This window comes from Zalophus californianus, chromosome 13 (assembly GCF_009762305.2).
Source record: "Zalophus californianus isolate mZalCal1 chromosome 13, mZalCal1.pri.v2, whole genome shotgun sequence".
In the NCBI taxonomy this organism is placed as follows: Eukaryota; Metazoa; Chordata; class Mammalia; order Carnivora; family Otariidae; genus Zalophus; species Zalophus californianus.
The window spans coordinates 49,963,721-49,980,423 of record NC_045607.1 but is presented as its reverse complement, the minus strand read 5'-3'; the positions used below and the strand labels follow the sequence as shown (position 1 = coordinate 49,980,423).

Genomic DNA, 16,703 nt, shown 5'->3' with positions numbered 1-16,703 from the left:
ATGAAACCGGGCCACTTTCTTAGACCCTACACGAAAATAAACTCAAAATGATTTAAAGCCCTAAATGTGATACCTAAAATCTAAAACTCCAAAAGAAAACTTAGGCAGTAATCTCTTGGACTTCGGCATAAGCAACATATTTATGGGTATGTCTCCTCAGGCTGGGGAAACCAAAGCAAAAATGAACTGTTGGGACTACATCAAAATAAAAAGAGGTTGCACAGCAAAGGAAACCATCAACAAAATGAAAAGGCAGTCTGCTGAATGGGAGAATAAATTTGCAAATGATACATTTGGTAAGGGGTTATTACCCAAAATATATAAAGAACTGACATAACAACAACAAATAAACAATCCAATTAAAAAATTGGCAGATCACTTGAAAAGACATTTTGCTAAAGAAGACATTCAGTGGCCAAGAGACACAAAAAAGGTGCTCAGAATCACTAATCATCAGGGAAATTAGAATCAGAACCACAATGAACCTCACACCAGGCAGAATGGCTAATATCAAAAAGAGTAGAACAAGTGTTGGTGAGGATGTAGAGAAATGGGAACCCTTGTGCACTGTTGGTGGGACTGTAAATTAGTGCAGCCACTGTGGCAAACGGTATGGAGGTTTCTCAAAAAATTAAATCTAGAACTACCATATGATCCAGTAACTCCACTACTGGGTATCTGCCCAAAGAAAACAAAAACACTAATTCAAAAGATAATATGCACCCCTGTGTTTGCTGCAGCATTAATAGTAGCCAAGATATGGAAGTAACCCAAATGTCCATCAACAGCTATGAATTGGTAAGATAGAGGTGTGTGTGGACTATTACATAATGGAATGTTACTCAGCCATTAAAAAATAAGATCTTGCCATTTGCAATATCATGGATGGACGTTGAGGGCATTAATGCTAAGTGAAATAAGTTAGAGAAAGACAAATACTATATGGTTTCACTTACATGTGGAATCCGAAACAAACAAAAAACCAGAAACAGAGGCCTAAATACAGAGAACAACCTTGGTAGTTGCCAGAGGGGAGGGTTGTGAGGAATGGACACAATAGGTGGAGGGGATTAAGAGAAACTTCCAGTTATATAATAAAGTCACAGAGATGAGAACTACAGCAAAGATAATATAGTCAGTAATGTTTTATGGTGACACATGGTGACTTTACACTTACTGTGGCGAGCTACAGAATTGCCAAATCATTGTGTTACACACCTGAAACTAATATAACATTGTATGTCAACTATACTTCAATTTTTTTTTTTTTTTTTTTTTTTTTTTTGAGAGCGTGAGCAGGGTTAGGGAGGGACAGAGGGAGAGAGAGAAGGAATCCTAAGGGGGAGTCTCCACGCCAGTTGCCCAATTGCAGAGCCCAATGCGGCGTTTGATCTCATGACCCTGAGATCATGACCTGAGCCAAAATCAAGAGCCATAAGCTCAACTGACTGAGCCAGCCAGGCTCCCCTCAACAATAAAAATTTTTATAAAGTAATGTCTAAGGGTATAGAAAAAATAAAACATTTGTTCAAGAAAATATACTAAATTTCAGTAAAAACAGGAAATTTCTGTGGCGTTTGAGCTACCATATTCTGTTCTCTCCCACCCCCCACCCCCAGCTCCCAGCCAAGGGCTACAGCATCTCTCCGGGAAAAACAGGCTGCCAGTAGTTCTCAGTCTCCCAGCTTTGTATAGCCGAGGCTAAATTCCAGGAGAGCTGGAGGCTCACTTCCTCTGCTCTGCACCCATTCATTTCTACCCCGGCTTCAGCAAGCCAAGAATACTGGGGCCTCAGTTCTCAGTGCATCTTGCTCATAGGGCAGAGGTTTTATGCCAGGAGAGGCAAGCTGAAAAAACCAGAGTCAACTGTCCCTGCCCATTCCCCTGTTCACAAAGCAGGAGTGTCATTCCAAGAGAAGGGCCACTGTGCCCAAACCCAGCTACAGAGCAGTGGCTCAGAGATTTTGCCCAAGGGAAGAAGCAGGCCATCAGAACATTGAGCTCTAAAACCCTCCCCAAAGGAAATGACTTTATCTGGAACAGAGCGTGGAGAAATTCAAGCCTGAGCACACTCTTGGAAATAGTGGAGATTTGTTGACAAGGCCAGTATTATGCAGATAGAAAAAAAAAAAAAGACATCATAAGAAAACTAAAAATCTGTATGAATATCGATATAAAAATCTTCAACAAATTCTACCAGCCTGAATCCATCAGTACGGAAAAAGGACTGTACATCATGACTAAGTGCAATTTATCCCAGACATGCAGTGTTGGTTTAGTATTTGAAAATCAAGTAATGTAATATACCATACCAATAGAATAAAGGACAAAAATCAGTCATCCTTTGTTAAAAACACTCAACAGGTTAGGAATGGAAACAAACGTCTTTAGCCTAATTATGAGCATCTGTGAAAACCCACAGTTGACATCATACTTAATGGTGAAAGACTGAATACTTTATCCCTAAGTACAGGAACAAGACAAGGATGTCTTTTTTTCCTCAGTTTTGTTCAGTATTATGCTGGAAGTTCTTACAGTAGTGCAATTAGGCAAGAAAATAAAAGACATCCAAATTGGAAAGGAGGAAGTAAAACTGTATTTGTAGATTATGTGATCTAACAGATAAAAATTCCAAGGAGAACACACACTATATGGAACTAATAACTTCAAAATTGCAGGATATTGGATGGAGGGGATGGGGTAACTGGGTGATGGGCATTAAGGAGGGCATGTGATGTGATGAGCACTGGGTGTTATATACAACTAATGAATCATCGAACACTACACCAAAAACTAATGATGTACTGTATGCTGGCTAACTGAATTAAAATAAAATAAATTAACTCTATTTCCATATACTTTCAATGAATAATCCAAAAATGAAAGCAAGAAAATAATCCCATTTACAATAACATTAAAAAGAGTAAAATAGAGGGGTGCCTGGGTGGCTCAGTTGGTTGAGCTCTTGATTTCTTCAGCTCAGGTCATGATCTCAGGGTTCTGGGATCAAGCCCCACATGCGGCTCCGTGCTCAGTGGGGAGTCTGTTCGAGGATTTCTCTCCCTCTGCCCTTCCCCCGCTTGCACACTGTCTGTAAAATAAAATCTTAAAAAAAGAATAAAATAGGAATAAATAAAGCAGAAGGACAAAACTAGAGAAGACCTAAATAAATGGTAACAAATTCCATGTTTATAGATTGGAAGATTCAATGTTAAGATGGCAGTGCAGTATTTCCAAGTTGAGCTACAGATCCAACACAGTCTCTTCCAAAAATCAGGGTGGCTTTTTATAGAAATTGACAATCCTATCCTAAAATTCGAATGGATATTTAAGGGACCCAGAATAGCCCAATCTTGAAAAAGAACAAAGTTGGAATAAAGAAAGTGGGATATTGGGGTACCTGGGTGGCTTAGTTGGTCGACTCTTGATTTTGGCTCAGATGATCTCACGGTCCTGAAATTGAGTCCAGTGTCGGGGTCTGCACTGGAGTGTGGAGCCTGCTTGGGATTCTCTCCCCCTCTCCCTCTGCCCCTCCCTGCTTGCACTCTTTCTCTTTAAAAAAAAAAAAAAAGAAAGAAAGAAAAGAAAGTGGGATACTGGCATAGGGAATCTATCTATCTATGTCAATAGAGTAGAGCTGAGTTTCCAGAAATAAACTCTCATATGTATAGTCATTTGTCTTTCAACAAGAGGGCCAAGACCATTCAGTGGATAAAGAGTAGTGTTTTTAACAAATGGTGCTGGGCCAACTGGAGCATCATTCAAAAAAACAAAAAAAAAAACCCCTAAGTTGGAGCACCTCCTCCTATTATACATAAAAATGAACTCAAAATGGATCATAGATCTAAATGTAAAAGCGAAAGAACTCTTAGAAGAAAACATAGTAAACATTCATGACCTTGTATAGGACAGACCTTCTTAGATACAACACCACCAAAAGCACAAGTGAGAAAAGAAAAAGTAGATAAACTGGACTTAAAATAAAAACTTCTGTGCTGAAAAATAAACCATCAAAAAAAATGTTAACGCATAGAAGGGGGGAAAGATGTGCACATAATAAAACTTAAAAGACTTATACTCAAAATGTATAAAGAACTCTTACGACTCAGCAGTAAAAAGACAACCCATTTAAAAAATGGGCAAAGGATCTGTTTTAGTCCATTCTGGCTGCTATAACAAAATACCACAGACTGGGTAGCTTATGAACAACAGAAATGTATTTCTCACAGTTCTGCCAGCGTGGCAATTCGGGGCCCTCTTCCAGGTTGCAGACTTCTCATTATATCCTTTCATATGGCAGAAGGGATGAGGGAACTCTGGTACCCCACCCCCCCTCCTTTTTTTAACAGGCACTAACCCATTTATGAGGACTCTGCCCTCATGACATGTTGCCTCCCAAGGCCTCAACTCCTAATACCATTATATTTGGTATGAGGTCTTTCAACAGAAGAATTTTGGGGAGACAAACATTCAGACCACAGCAGGAGCTGCATAGACAGTTCTCCAAATATACAAATGGCCAAAAGCAAGTGGAAAGATGCTCAGTATCACTAGACATCAAAAACATGCAAAACCACAACGACAGAACACATCACAGTTACTAGGTAGTCCATAATCGGAGGGATCAGATACTAACAGGTGTTGGTGAGGATACAGAGAAATTGGAACTCTCAGACACTGCCGAGTGGAATAAAAAGTAGCTGCTTTGGAAAACAGTTTCACAGGTCTTCAAAATGGCAGAGTTATCACGAGACACAGCAATTGCACTCTCAAGAGAAATGAAAACATACGTATGTATAAAAATTAGTACACTGTGCTTAGCAGTTTTCTTATAGCCATATAATGGAAACAGCCATCCACTGAGGAATGGCTAAAGTAGGGTACATCCATACAATGGAATATTTAGAAATAAAAGTAATGAATACTGATACATACAATATGGATGAATTCAAAAATATTATAGAAGCCAGTCACAAAACACAAAGTATGATTCCTTTTATATGAGTATCCAGAATAGGCAAATCTGTGGAGATAAAGTAATTAGTGGTTGCCTAGGGCTGAAGGGTTGGGGAGATAGAGGAGGGACTGCTAATAGATAGGTTTCTTTGGGGGATGATAAAAATCTAAAATCGATTGTGGTGATGGTTGCACAACTTCATGAATATACTAAAAAATCACAGAATTATACACTTTTAAGTGGGTGAACTGAATGGTTTGGGAATTATTTCTCAATAAAAGTGTTAATTAAAAAACTGGAGAAATAGTGAAGTTGCAGATTATATTTGGGTTAGGTTCTAAAATCACAGCATAGCATAAAAAACAAATATATCCAAAAGTCATCATGTAGCAGAGCTAGAACAAAACCCATAGCAGCCAATCAGTATTTCCTCTTGTAATGGAGAACTTTGTTATTTGTTTGAACACAAATGAAGTTCTACTAGTTGCCTTTATTAAGAGGCTGTGTTGAATAAAAAATACGATAGCTTGTTTTATGACAGGCACTCTAAATGAGGCTGACTAGGGAGCTACTGGGTACATATTCCCATCTCAGCTAATATGGGTATAAATAAAATTGTATGGTTACTGGAATTACCTGCAGTATGAAAGTTTTCCCTTTTTTCTGTGCCAAGCGCACTTTGATTTTTTTTATTTTTTTGAGAGAGAACACGAACAGGGGAAGGGGTAGAGGGGGAGGGAGAGAGACTCTTAAGCAGGCTCCACACTGAGCGTGAAGCCCCGTGTGGAGCTTGATCTCACCCTGAGATCATGGCCTGAGCCGAAACCAAGAGTTGGATGCTTAACTGAGCCACCCAGGCGCTCTGATTTTGTGTATTTTTAATGTTAGCATGATTAAATCCTAATATATACTCAAGCACTTTTGTAATTTATGAAATCCATATAAATGTGTTAATTCTGGAATTACCCTTGTATCAATTAGGATTATACTCTGCTATATTTAATAGCAAGTAACAGAAGCTTAAACAGGTAAAGATTCTTTCACATAAATAAATTGTGAAATAGACACTCCAGGACTGAGAGGCACCTCCTGTCATCAGCGACCCAGGCTCCTGGTGTTGTGTCTCACTTTTCCATCAGTTGCTTCATGGTCACAAGATTGCTGCTGGAGTACAAGCTATCACATCCCAGCCTGAAGAAGGAACCCTGCATTCAGGGAAAAGGCAAAGGGACAGGACTTTCCTATCCAAAGAAAGCAGGAAAAATATTTTTTAGCTGCTCACATTGACACATAATTTTACTGGTAAGGGGAAGGCGATGTTGAATAAAAGACTAGAAAATGCTACAACTCTGGGAAAAAAACTTTTTTTTTTTAATAATTAGAGTATTCTTACTGTGTTCTTATTATTAGATTCTGAAAAGAAATTATCTCTCCTATCAGAGGAACAAGAAGCCACAAGCACTTTAGTAGAAACCATCAGGCAGAGTATTCAACATAATGATGTTCTTAAACCCATCAGTCTACTTTCACAGCTAATAAAGCCAGACATGAAAAGACAAAGGTAAGAATCCAGTTTTTGCTTCATGCCACTCAAGATAATTTCATGTTTAAGTATTATTTTTAAAATATCTGTAGTTGTAAATGTTCATACTTGAGCAAACATTACAAAAGTTGTGTGTGGAGGAATAAATTTTAGGAAGTCATTCATTCATGTCTAAAATGTAGTCTTTGGGAAACATTACTGCTCTTCACCGGCCACCTTCTATGAATTTGTTAGCAGTGACGTTATACATACGTACTACTTGTTCAGGCCCTGTCATACCTGCACGTCTTATCTTTTATTTTCTTGTGGGACATTAAAAAAAAAAACCTGTTTAGGAATAGAAGCAATTTAGGAAAGCAATGGAAACAGTAAATTACAAAGGCTATGGAGCTTTCCTGATCCTCTTACTCTTGTCGGCTAACAGGCTTCGATCAGTGCTCATCCCAGTCTCAATATAGGTGAATTTTGCAGGGGAAACTTCAGAAAAGGTGGCATAATAAATGCTACCAAATACTAACAGTTTCCAGATCCTCTACAAGTTTCTTTCATCATGGCATCTTTGAAGATAACCTCAGAAGTGATAGAGCGTGAACTGATGATGAAAATGAATGGATCCTTTTGTAATCTCAACAGTTGAGATAGAGATGACCTTCACAGTCTAAAGAGCAGCTAGTTTCAAGCATCTGTAGTTTAAAGGGAGGAAGGAAAATGAGAGATATGTTACAACTTATGAAGCTTCTAAACAAAGCTATATATGAAGCATTATCAGAATTAGCATTACTCTGTAATGTTTTTTGTGTTAAGTACTCGGAAATCAGTTCATTTCTTCAGCTTTCCTTTATTTTTAACTGAGCTATGAAGCTCATTTTTAAGGTTTAATTTGTGACACTTTTATGTTCACAAACCAAATATAGTTTATCCTTTATTATTGGGTTAGATAGTAAAGAGACCACACCACTTTTCAGTGTCCAAGGGTTTTAGACCCCTAAAAATTGAGAGGAGACTGCTTTTGCAAATTTTAATTGCAAAGTAGAGTTAAAACAGTTACCTGTTATAGTTGTCCCTTGAGTGACCTCCTCATGCAATTGATAATCTGTGTATAATTTTTGACTACCCCGAAACTTAATAGCTGTTGACCAGAAGTCCTAACAATAACATAAATAATGTTCTTACAATAAAGTTACTAGAGAAAATACCTTTACAGTACTCTGCTGTATAGGGGAAAATAAACCAACATACAGGTGGACCCATGAAATTCAATCCCATGTTGTCCAAGGTCAACTGTATTTATATTGTTAAAATATTATAGAAGTTAAAATAAGCCATTTAGTGTTTAGTCTTATGTCCATAGCTTTTTCATTTGAAATAGAAATTCAAAGTAAGTTGCAAAGAGTAGCACAGAATTCACCATACTTTTCACCCAACTTCCCCTAAAGGTGACATCTTCTAACTGTAGTGTTATATCAAAACCACGACACAGACATGGATACATTACTGTTAACTAGACTATAGAACATAATCATTTTTCACCATTTTACAAAACCTTCATGTGTGTATTTTTATGCTCTGTGCCCATTAACTTTAAAAACATTTGTTTTATAGGAGTTTATACCGAGAAATCCTCTTCTTATCATTAGTATCTCTTGGAAGAGAGAATATTGACATTGGTAAGTTATTACTAAAGGAGGTTCTTTCATTTTCTAAAGTAATTTACAAAGTTGTAATTGGTATGCTGCCCTTACCTTTCCAAAAATTTCTACTTTTAGATACGCAGTTTATAGATATACATGAAATTACCATTTTTCAACTTAAGACTTAACAAATTGTAACTGCATTTTTGAAAATGTCTTTCAGAGGCTTTTGACAATGAATATGGACTTGCATACAATAATCTATCTACAGAGATTCTTGAAAAGTTGCAGAAAATTGATGCTCCACCAAGTATCAGTATGGAATGGTGCAGGAAGTGTTTTGGAGCGCCTCTCATTTAAATAAGATGTTCACTAGATTTTTGACAAAGCTTGAGGGAATAGATTCATTTGGCAAACATTTAAGGTTTGTTCCAAATGCTAACAATTGATGAAAGGGAAATGAAGTTAACTCTTGGGACAGTATGTAATGAAATGTAATTCGTACACAATCATCTTGCAATGTAAAAATGTTATAAAAATGCCCCAGGGTTAATATCTGAAGGTTTGCAACTTCTGAATGGCTCATCTGCCTCTGCTTGAGAACTGTTCTTGGATCTCTCATTATATGTAGTTTGATAATGCGAAACTGTATTCATTCTTGGCATTTTGTTTATATTTGAAATTGTTGGCCTTGGGGAATAGCAGTTTAATGTAAACTTGCCTAACCCCAAAACAAATGAAATCTCAATTATAAGAGCAACTCTTTGTGTATGTGTGTATATATGTGTGGCTGTGTAGTATTTGTATGTACAGCCATATTATATTTATTAAAATTCTTAGACTGCGTGTTGCAATACAATTTTCTGAAAGGGGTCTGCAACTATTAATCAAAATTACCTTAAAGTCTGATGACAGCCTTGCCTCTATTTCTTAATCCATATTATGTATTCTCTTTCTTAGTGGATTTTATCTTGAATATCCAAGATGTTTTCATCCTCCTCCCAATACTATGTTAATTTGCAACAGCTTTTAAGATTGGAATAAATGAGCCAATCACATAGTTTAAATGCAATTAAATCACCCTCATAATTTACAAAATTGGAACATGCTTAAAATACTCATGTTGATTTTTTGGACCTGAAATTGTTCAGGTACATGAATTGTTGCTATTGGTCACTTTTAAAAACCTGTGGGATAAACTTGCACTGCGCACAGAAATTTTATTCTTATATATTTAATTTGTATGCTTATTTTTTGTGCATTTGTAAATATTTTAGGATGGATCAATTAAGTCTTAGAATGTTAAAAGCTTCTTGAGCTTCTTGCCAGTAGGTTCAAGAAAATCATGTACCTCACATGCCTGACATTTATCATGTCTTTCATTAAAAACAGCCCTTAGGAACAGTTAAGTTTGCCTTAACTCTCTGCAAGGTTTAAAAAACCAATGGTTATGTGTGCTTTTAGAGTAATTATGCAGATGACTGAATCAGTTCTTAAAAATTTATTTCCAGGTGGTACAGTTAACAGCACAAATCTCCCACCTGGTGTAATTTTTTAAAAATTGTTACTGTACCAGTCTTTCAACATTTCAGGGCTAATCTAACCTATGCAGATTTCAGTTTATTATGAAATTACTGAAAGAACTTGTCAAATTATGTACAACTCTCATTACCTTAAAAATGGATCATTTGCACTATCTCAGAGTATATATTTTTGCAACTTAATACTTGGTACTTAACACTTACTGCCCCAACAAATTTTGGAATTACCTTGCATAAAAGCTTGAGGATGAATAAAATGCGAAATTGTTTGCTGTGCTTGTCTCCATGACATCTTTAAGTCTCCTGAAATGTGTACAATTCTGACCCTCGTGATTTTTAGAGTTCCAATATTGTTTTTTCACTTCTCGGTAGTCGTCTTTAACTTGAACTAAATTACTTACCAGAGCACTTCCTGGTAATAAGTGTAATGAAGATCTCCTTACACATTTAAGATTTGGTTATACTGTACCCAAGTATACATTTTCTAGTAACTTTTTATAACATTCTAAGTAACTCCGCCATTATACATTGTAAACCTTAGCCTGCTGCTTTCATTTAGAAATAGGGGCTGTTTTGTGTTAAAAGTGCATAACGGCCTTTTCTAGCACCTACCACAGAAAGGGGACCACTAAAAATTTATTGCGAACAAAACCAGGCCAGATATGCAGTCATTATCCATACATTTAGAAAGGTCTAGAATGACTCGTAGCAATGTATGAAACTTAAAAGCCTGAGAACTTCTGCAATCTTTCAAATTAGTCCAGATATTTAGCATTACCTTATACTAGTTTTGGATAGTCTGATTTGATTTTGGCTGCATTTTGTAGATTGTAGCAACCTACGTGGTTAAGACTTAACTATGTAAGCATAAATGACTTAATTGTGGGAGAGTCAGTTGTTGCTCTTAACTTCATTCTTGGTACAAACTGGTAATGCAGGATTAAACATTCTTACCATTGAAATACTCTCCAGTATCCCTTTTTGAAAAGTAGCTCTCCATCTTAAATCTGCCAGAATTAATAAGGTAGAACAGCCTAGCTCGAACAGCCTAGCTCAGCCATTATCTGTCCACTTTAGTGACTGCACTCCTTGAAACAAGAAAGCATAGTGGTGGTGCTCATGCTGTATTAAAATCAACCAGGTACTGGTTAGTACGGTAACTCTGGCCTGTATACCAGACTTGCCTTCCGGCCTTTAAGTTACCCCCTATGACTGCAGCGTTTATTCCTTTTTATTTTGCGTTATCACTTACAAATGCTGCATTTTCCCTTTCTGCCTTTTTGGTTCAATCTTAATTTCTATAACACCAATCGCCAATTACAGTTTTTCATGTTCTGTAACTTTTTAATACCATGTATTAAGAGCAACATGGATCTCCCTTTTGTCTAAGAGTCTTCTCAGCTAGTCCAGTCCGGGGACTGGCATTATTGACATTACCTGGAAACTTACTAGTAATGTAGATTCTGGGGCCACTAATCTTCTGAATCACAATCTACATTTTGGTCAGATCTGCACGTGATTGATAAGCACACCTTTAAGTGCAAGCACAGCTTCAGTCTGTGTTAAAGCAGTTGAAAATTTGACTCACCTGTGGTTAAAACGTATACTCCAGCAAAGAAAGAACTCCCCTTCCTCACCCTTAAAGCCTGATGTGCCTCTTTAAGAGCCTTCTAGTCTGTAAAGGTTAGTTCTAACTGCAGTTTCTATAGAAACTGGACAGGCTACATTAGAAAACGGTATACTTTGTGCATCCCTCATCAATCCAAGTGTTTCTTAAAGGCACAGTGTGAAACCATAACGTGCACGAGGAACAATTCACTAGAGTTGAAAAGCTTTTGTTCATACAATTTGCACTGGTTTTGAAAGCTTTTGTGAACGGTTTTAAAATGTTATGTTAACTATGCTTTTAACAAGGTGTCTTTTTTACCTATGACAAATGTCCATCTTCAGGGCACTTTTCATGTATTGTGTATGATCTTTAAAACTGTATTCCTCAAAATAAAGTGCACGAAGAGGTGCATCGCCCTATCCTTGTACCCCCAGCCGTCCCGCGCCCTTTGCTGAAAGACAGGTCTGCACAGAGCCCTTCCGGAGCCACCGCCCCTCTCAAAGAAACCCCGTACTGGCCATCTCTCCCACTGTTCCGGTGCGGCCTCTGCCTCTCACCTTGAAGGTATCACTTTCAAGTATCTCTAGAACACTTAATACACCACCATACTGCTATATACGAGAGTCCCTTATCTCAGTCTTCTCTCCATTTATCTATGTTTTGTCATCAATGAGAAGTCAATAAAGGGGATTTGATGTCTGATCGTATTTATTTGTCACTCATAGAAAATCTCATTTTTGACTGGACTCAGACTTAGAGGTAGAGGCTCTCAGAGAAGACAGCCTCCGTCTCTTGGCAATCTGTTCCTGGCGTTTTTCTTTGGCCTCCTAAAAAAACAAAAAAGCAGTTACAGATTGTCTGGCTTAAAAATCCAAAGTCCGGCCTGATTTCCCACCCCCAGTCTTCTTGACTTACCTTCATTCTCTTGGCCAAAAGTTTAGCATATTCTGCAGCCTCTTCCTTATTTTTCTTAGTGCGCTGCTTCTTCAAAGCAATACGCCGCCGTTTGTGCTGGAGGACTCGTGGAGTAACAAGACGCTGAATCTTAGGCGCTTTGGTTCTAGGTTTCTTCCCTGAAAATTCAGATTAATGATTCAAACACTTCTCAAGAATACCCGTGTTCATTAGGATCTACATTTTAAAAACATTACTAACAGGACTACTGTAGGAAAACTTACCTGTATGAGGCCTTTTAAGTCAAATCTAAACTACTGTATAAAAATAGACTTCCTACCCTGTCAACAGAAAGCCAAGATGGGCTAAATATTCTCAAAATAGAAACTGGTAAGTCCTTCTGAAAAGCGAAGAGATTAACTTTGTCTACTAGGTGCCAGTGTTTTCCTGATTAGCACATTTAATCCTCAAATGGCTCATTAAACTACACCACTAAAGTGGATGTCAACTTCAAGACTGTATGTAAATTTAGGCTACTCTGCTTGGGGGGAAGTCATACCCTAAGCTTTTCTCTACTCAACTTTGATTTCCCTTCCACAGTTATATTGTCTTTGTAGGGTATATTTTGTACTCTTAAGACACAGGAGCATTAGTTTAAAACTGTATTAACTGTGCCTGTGTAACTGATCTATGAAAACGAAGCTCTATCTGCACCACTACCCTAACCACGCTGTGAAATCCCATTTACGCTTGCATCTGGTATTTGCCAAGGCAGATCCTGCCAACCTGGGGGAACAAAACCATTAACATCAAAATGTGCAGCAGTGTTCAGAGTATCTTTCACTTAGCCTGTGTGCTCTGTAAGTCCCAAATCCTATGGATTATAGATCTGCTTTGGAGCAGATGTCTCTTTAGATGTAATCATTTGAGTTTGTAGACACCTGGTGAAAGTAACAAATAGCTCAAATATTCTAGAACTAAGTAATTGCTCAGCTTTTGCGAAAAGTCAAACACCTTAATTATAAAGATATAAGAACCCATGCTATAAACACCTGTTAACCAGAACACTTACTACACTGATACTGCCAGTGGTGTTGATGTTGGCCAATTGCCATGTATCTGCCATTTCTTTCTCTTTTTTTAAAAAAGATTTTATTTGAGAGACAGAGGAGGACAGAGTACAAGCAGGGAGGAGAGGGAGAAGCGCGCTCCCTGCAGAGCAAGGAGCCTGCTGTGGGGCTCGATCCCAGGACACTGGGATCATGACCTGAGCTGAAGGCAGACACTTAATCGACTGAGCCACCCAGGTGCCCCTGCCGTTTTTTTTTTTTTTTTTTTTTTTAAGTGTAAACCACAGGAGAGTAACTTGTCCTTTTATACTATATCACCGACACTTAAAATAGTACCTCGCACATAGGTGGTTCAGATGTTTGGAGTGACCCATGAGCACTCGCTATATGCCAGGTGTAGGTTTTAGGTTTTTAAGACACCAGCGCCAAAACCCAATCAGTTTTTTTCACATTTGTCAGGAAAACCCAACCTGAACGGACATGCTCTTTACTCCACATAATGGAAATAAATATTCATACACTTTACTAAGAAATAGCCATGTCACAGAACACTGCTGCCTCACCAGTGATGGGTCATGTTCCCTAACAAACCACATTATCTACTATATACCATCTCAAAATATTAAAACTCCAAAACCCCAAACACCCGTTCCTAGGATTTTGAATAAGGTACTTTTGTTCTTATGTCCACAACTCCTACTACTGCTATCCACATCTCAGATTAAGAAATGAGGGCCTGGACTTAACGGCAACTTCAGTTGATGAAAGCATTACTTCGTCTGTAAACAAACAGAAGCTCTAATATGTAAAGAGAGCAAAAGTGGATGGGAAGTCAGCACGTTCAACCACAGTCCCAGAATTTTCTATCATTTTCCGAACTCCTAACCCAAAGTAATGAGCTTTAGGTCTGCTAAGTTATCTCCAGATAAGCATACATGAGTAGCTCAGGGAAAATTTCAAGTAAAATTGTAATACTCTAGAGAAGCATCAGATACAAGGATTAGTAACAAGGGCCCATCTTGACCCTCTTCCCAGTATTTTCCTAAAATACTTAAAACTCCTGCTAAATACATAATAGGTGGACTTTCTAATATGTGCACAAGATGCTACAGACAAATAAAATTAAGCAAACCCTAAATTGCGTAATTTCCCCTACCTTCTTTGTTTAGGGGCTTTCTCACAACATACTGGCGGACATCATCTTCTTTAGAGAGATTGAAAAGTTTGCGGATTCTGCTGGCTCTTTTGGGCCCCAGGCGACGAGGCACAGTAGTATCAGTGAGTCCAGGAATATCCTTCTCCCCTAAAAGAACAAAGTGATCAGACCTTTTAATTCCACAACTTTTTTACAAACAAGAACCGTTAATTACTATTTATGCATTGCTAAAGAAACAAGTCCAATGGTCAAATTGTGGATACTGCAAGTGAAAATGAAAAAGCATTTGGGTAATCAGCCTTTAAATCAATGTAAACAAACAACTCAAGAACACAAGTAAACCTCACCTTTTTTTACAATGACCAAGTTGAGAACGCTGAGATTGGCATCCACAATGCAACCCCGAACGGATTTGCGCTTTCTCTCTCCAGTCCGCCTTGGTCTATAGCAGGAATGCCCCTTACTCAGCAGCAGGCGGACACGACCATGGGTCAAGACACCCTGCTTCATGGGGAAGCCCTGTTTGTCATTGCCACCACTGATTCGGACCACATAACCCTGCAAAGTACGACACGTTGTAAAATAAAGGATTATAGCCCTTAAATCCTAGGAAGTGTACTAAAACAATTTGAAATTTACAGTTTTCTCTGGTTACTAAATTTTGTCTATATCTTCAATTTGCCAAGATTAGCAAATTCCTTTCAAGTCCTATTTCTAACCTATGTTTTACTAGATTTAACAGTTCCAGCGAGGGAAAGATTGTTAAGAAACCAAAGTACAAACAAGCTACCAAACAGAACAACCCTTGTTAGCACTTTTTAAAGAACTTTTTTAAAGATTTTATTTATTTGACAGAGAGAGACACAGCGAGAGAGGGAACACAAGCAGGGGGGAGTGGGAGAGGGAGAAGCAGGCCTCCCGTGGAGCAAGGAGCCTGATGTGGGGCTCGATCCCAGGGCCCTGGGATCATGACCTGAGCCGAAGGAGATGCTTAATGACTGAGCCACCCAGGCGCCCCTTAAAAGAACTTTATTTTCCCCTTTGATGTACACAGAACCCTGCAAGGTGATAGCTCTCAAGAGACATGTGGAAGTAACCCAAGCAAGGTCAGAAGACAGAACCCGGAGTAGTTCCTACTCCGCTACATACACCAATTACCAATAGCGTTGACTATTTCTTCAACAGCTAAATACAATTTGATTCAGTAACCAACCTTCCATTCTTCACCCAGAGCATCAGCAGCAACTTCTGTGGCCATACGCTTCTCATAAAAGGTACGAAGTTTGCGTTCATCGTCTACTTCAATGAGTTTCTGGCAGCCAGTAGCTGGGAAAGAGATGTTCAGCTAAGAATTAAAGTGGGGGGGGGGAGAAGAGCTTTAGAAAACCGCAGAACCACCAGAAAGCCTTTTATGTAACCCCCAGACGAGGAGCAGATACCTTGACATGTCGGTTTGGTTAAAGCATGTGTACGCATAGTAACGCACAAGCACCGCACTAATAATCGGGCTAAGTTTTCGTCAAGCCTCGCGGAAGGACCCCGGGGACGAAGGGCCCTCCGCAGCCTTTCAGCTTGTCAGAGCAAAGAGCCCGACCCGCGGGCCGCCAACTGGGCAGCAGGGCCACATCTGCCGGGCTGGGCGTGAGGACGCCAACATGGCGCTCCCCGCCCGCCGCGCCTCCAGCTGTAATCGCTCGCCATCCGCTCTCCCAAGGACCCCTGGACCCGAGAGCGGCAAGCTTTCTCCCGCCTCAGACCCTTCTCCACCTAGAGCTAGGACTCTGGAGAGGTAGGACTGTGACAATGCGGTGCTCTGGGGCTCGGCCCACCTTCCCCCCAGTCCATTTCAGAAGCCTCCACCACTTCCTACCTTCATCCTGAAGCAGCCTACCGCCTCCGAGGCGCCACGAAAAAGAGGCCCGACTTCCGCTTAGCCCACGTCTCATAGGCACTTCTAGTTCTCGCGAGATAAGCGGACGGCTGGGATAGCGGAAGTGAGCGCCGGTGGGCGGTACTTCCGGAGCCGGGGCTAATTAGCATAGAGAGGTAGGCTCGGCGGGCCGTGAGTAACCCGTTACGCCGCGCAAGCTTGTTTCGGAAGGTCGGATCCTCGGGCGGTTCGTGTGTCCCGCACTGTCCAGAGCCAGGGTGGAGTTGGTCCAGATCACTCTGCCTTTGCTGGTACCATAGAAGGGCAGGACCGGAGTTCAGTTCTCTTGCCCTCTCCTGTACCTTATACACCGTCTGAAGATTTTTAGTTCTTTTTAGTTCAGAAGCTTGCCCTGCTCTCGTTCCGGCTGTT

The 16,703-nt window shown here is 39.4% G+C and overlaps 2 protein-coding genes across 6 annotated transcripts in view; one reads left to right on the top strand and one right to left on the bottom strand.

Moving 5' to 3' along the window:
• The window catches only part of DENND4C (DENN domain containing 4C), a 135,611-nt gene extending 123,798 nt beyond the window's left edge, over nucleotides 1–11,813 (top strand). For 4 of the 5 annotated variants that reach the window (XM_027616650.2, XM_027616648.2, XM_027616649.2 and 1 more), the window contains 3 exons: nucleotides 6,368–6,518; nucleotides 8,103–8,167; nucleotides 8,355–11,813. In XM_027616650.2, coding sequence (XP_027472451.2) covers nucleotides 6,368–6,518; nucleotides 8,103–8,167; nucleotides 8,355–8,491 — 353 coding nt within the window. In that variant the 3' untranslated portion in view covers nucleotides 8,492–11,813. Of the gene's footprint in view, nucleotides 1–6,367; nucleotides 6,519–8,102; nucleotides 8,168–8,354 lie in introns of those variants that run through there. The other variant, XR_003523847.2, reaches the window with a different exon arrangement.
• Nucleotides 11,814–11,971: 158 nt separating this feature from the next.
• Nucleotides 11,972–16,401, bottom strand: RPS6 (ribosomal protein S6). Its single transcript, XM_027616653.1, has 6 exons — nucleotides 16,272–16,401; nucleotides 15,615–15,746; nucleotides 14,749–14,959; nucleotides 14,402–14,548; nucleotides 12,197–12,354; nucleotides 11,972–12,108 (listed from the first exon to the last, which is right to left on the bottom strand). The coding sequence occupies exons 1-6, from the start codon at nucleotides 16,275–16,277 to the stop codon at nucleotides 12,013–12,015; spliced, it is 750 nt and encodes a 249-aa protein (XP_027472454.1). The 5' UTR covers nucleotides 16,278–16,401; the 3' UTR covers nucleotides 11,972–12,012.
• Nucleotides 16,402–16,703: the final 302 nt, after the last annotated feature.

Coding starts and splice junctions, on each gene's coding strand:
- RPS6 (XM_027616653.1), bottom strand. Junction 14,960..15,614: donor CTCTGGGTGAAGAATGGAAG/GTTGGTTACTGA, acceptor CGTACTTTGCAG/GGTTATGTGGTCCGAATCAG. Junction 14,549..14,748: donor CTTGGTCATTGTAAAAAAAG/GTGAGGTTTACT, acceptor TTGTTCTTTTAG/GGGAGAAGGATATTCCTGGA.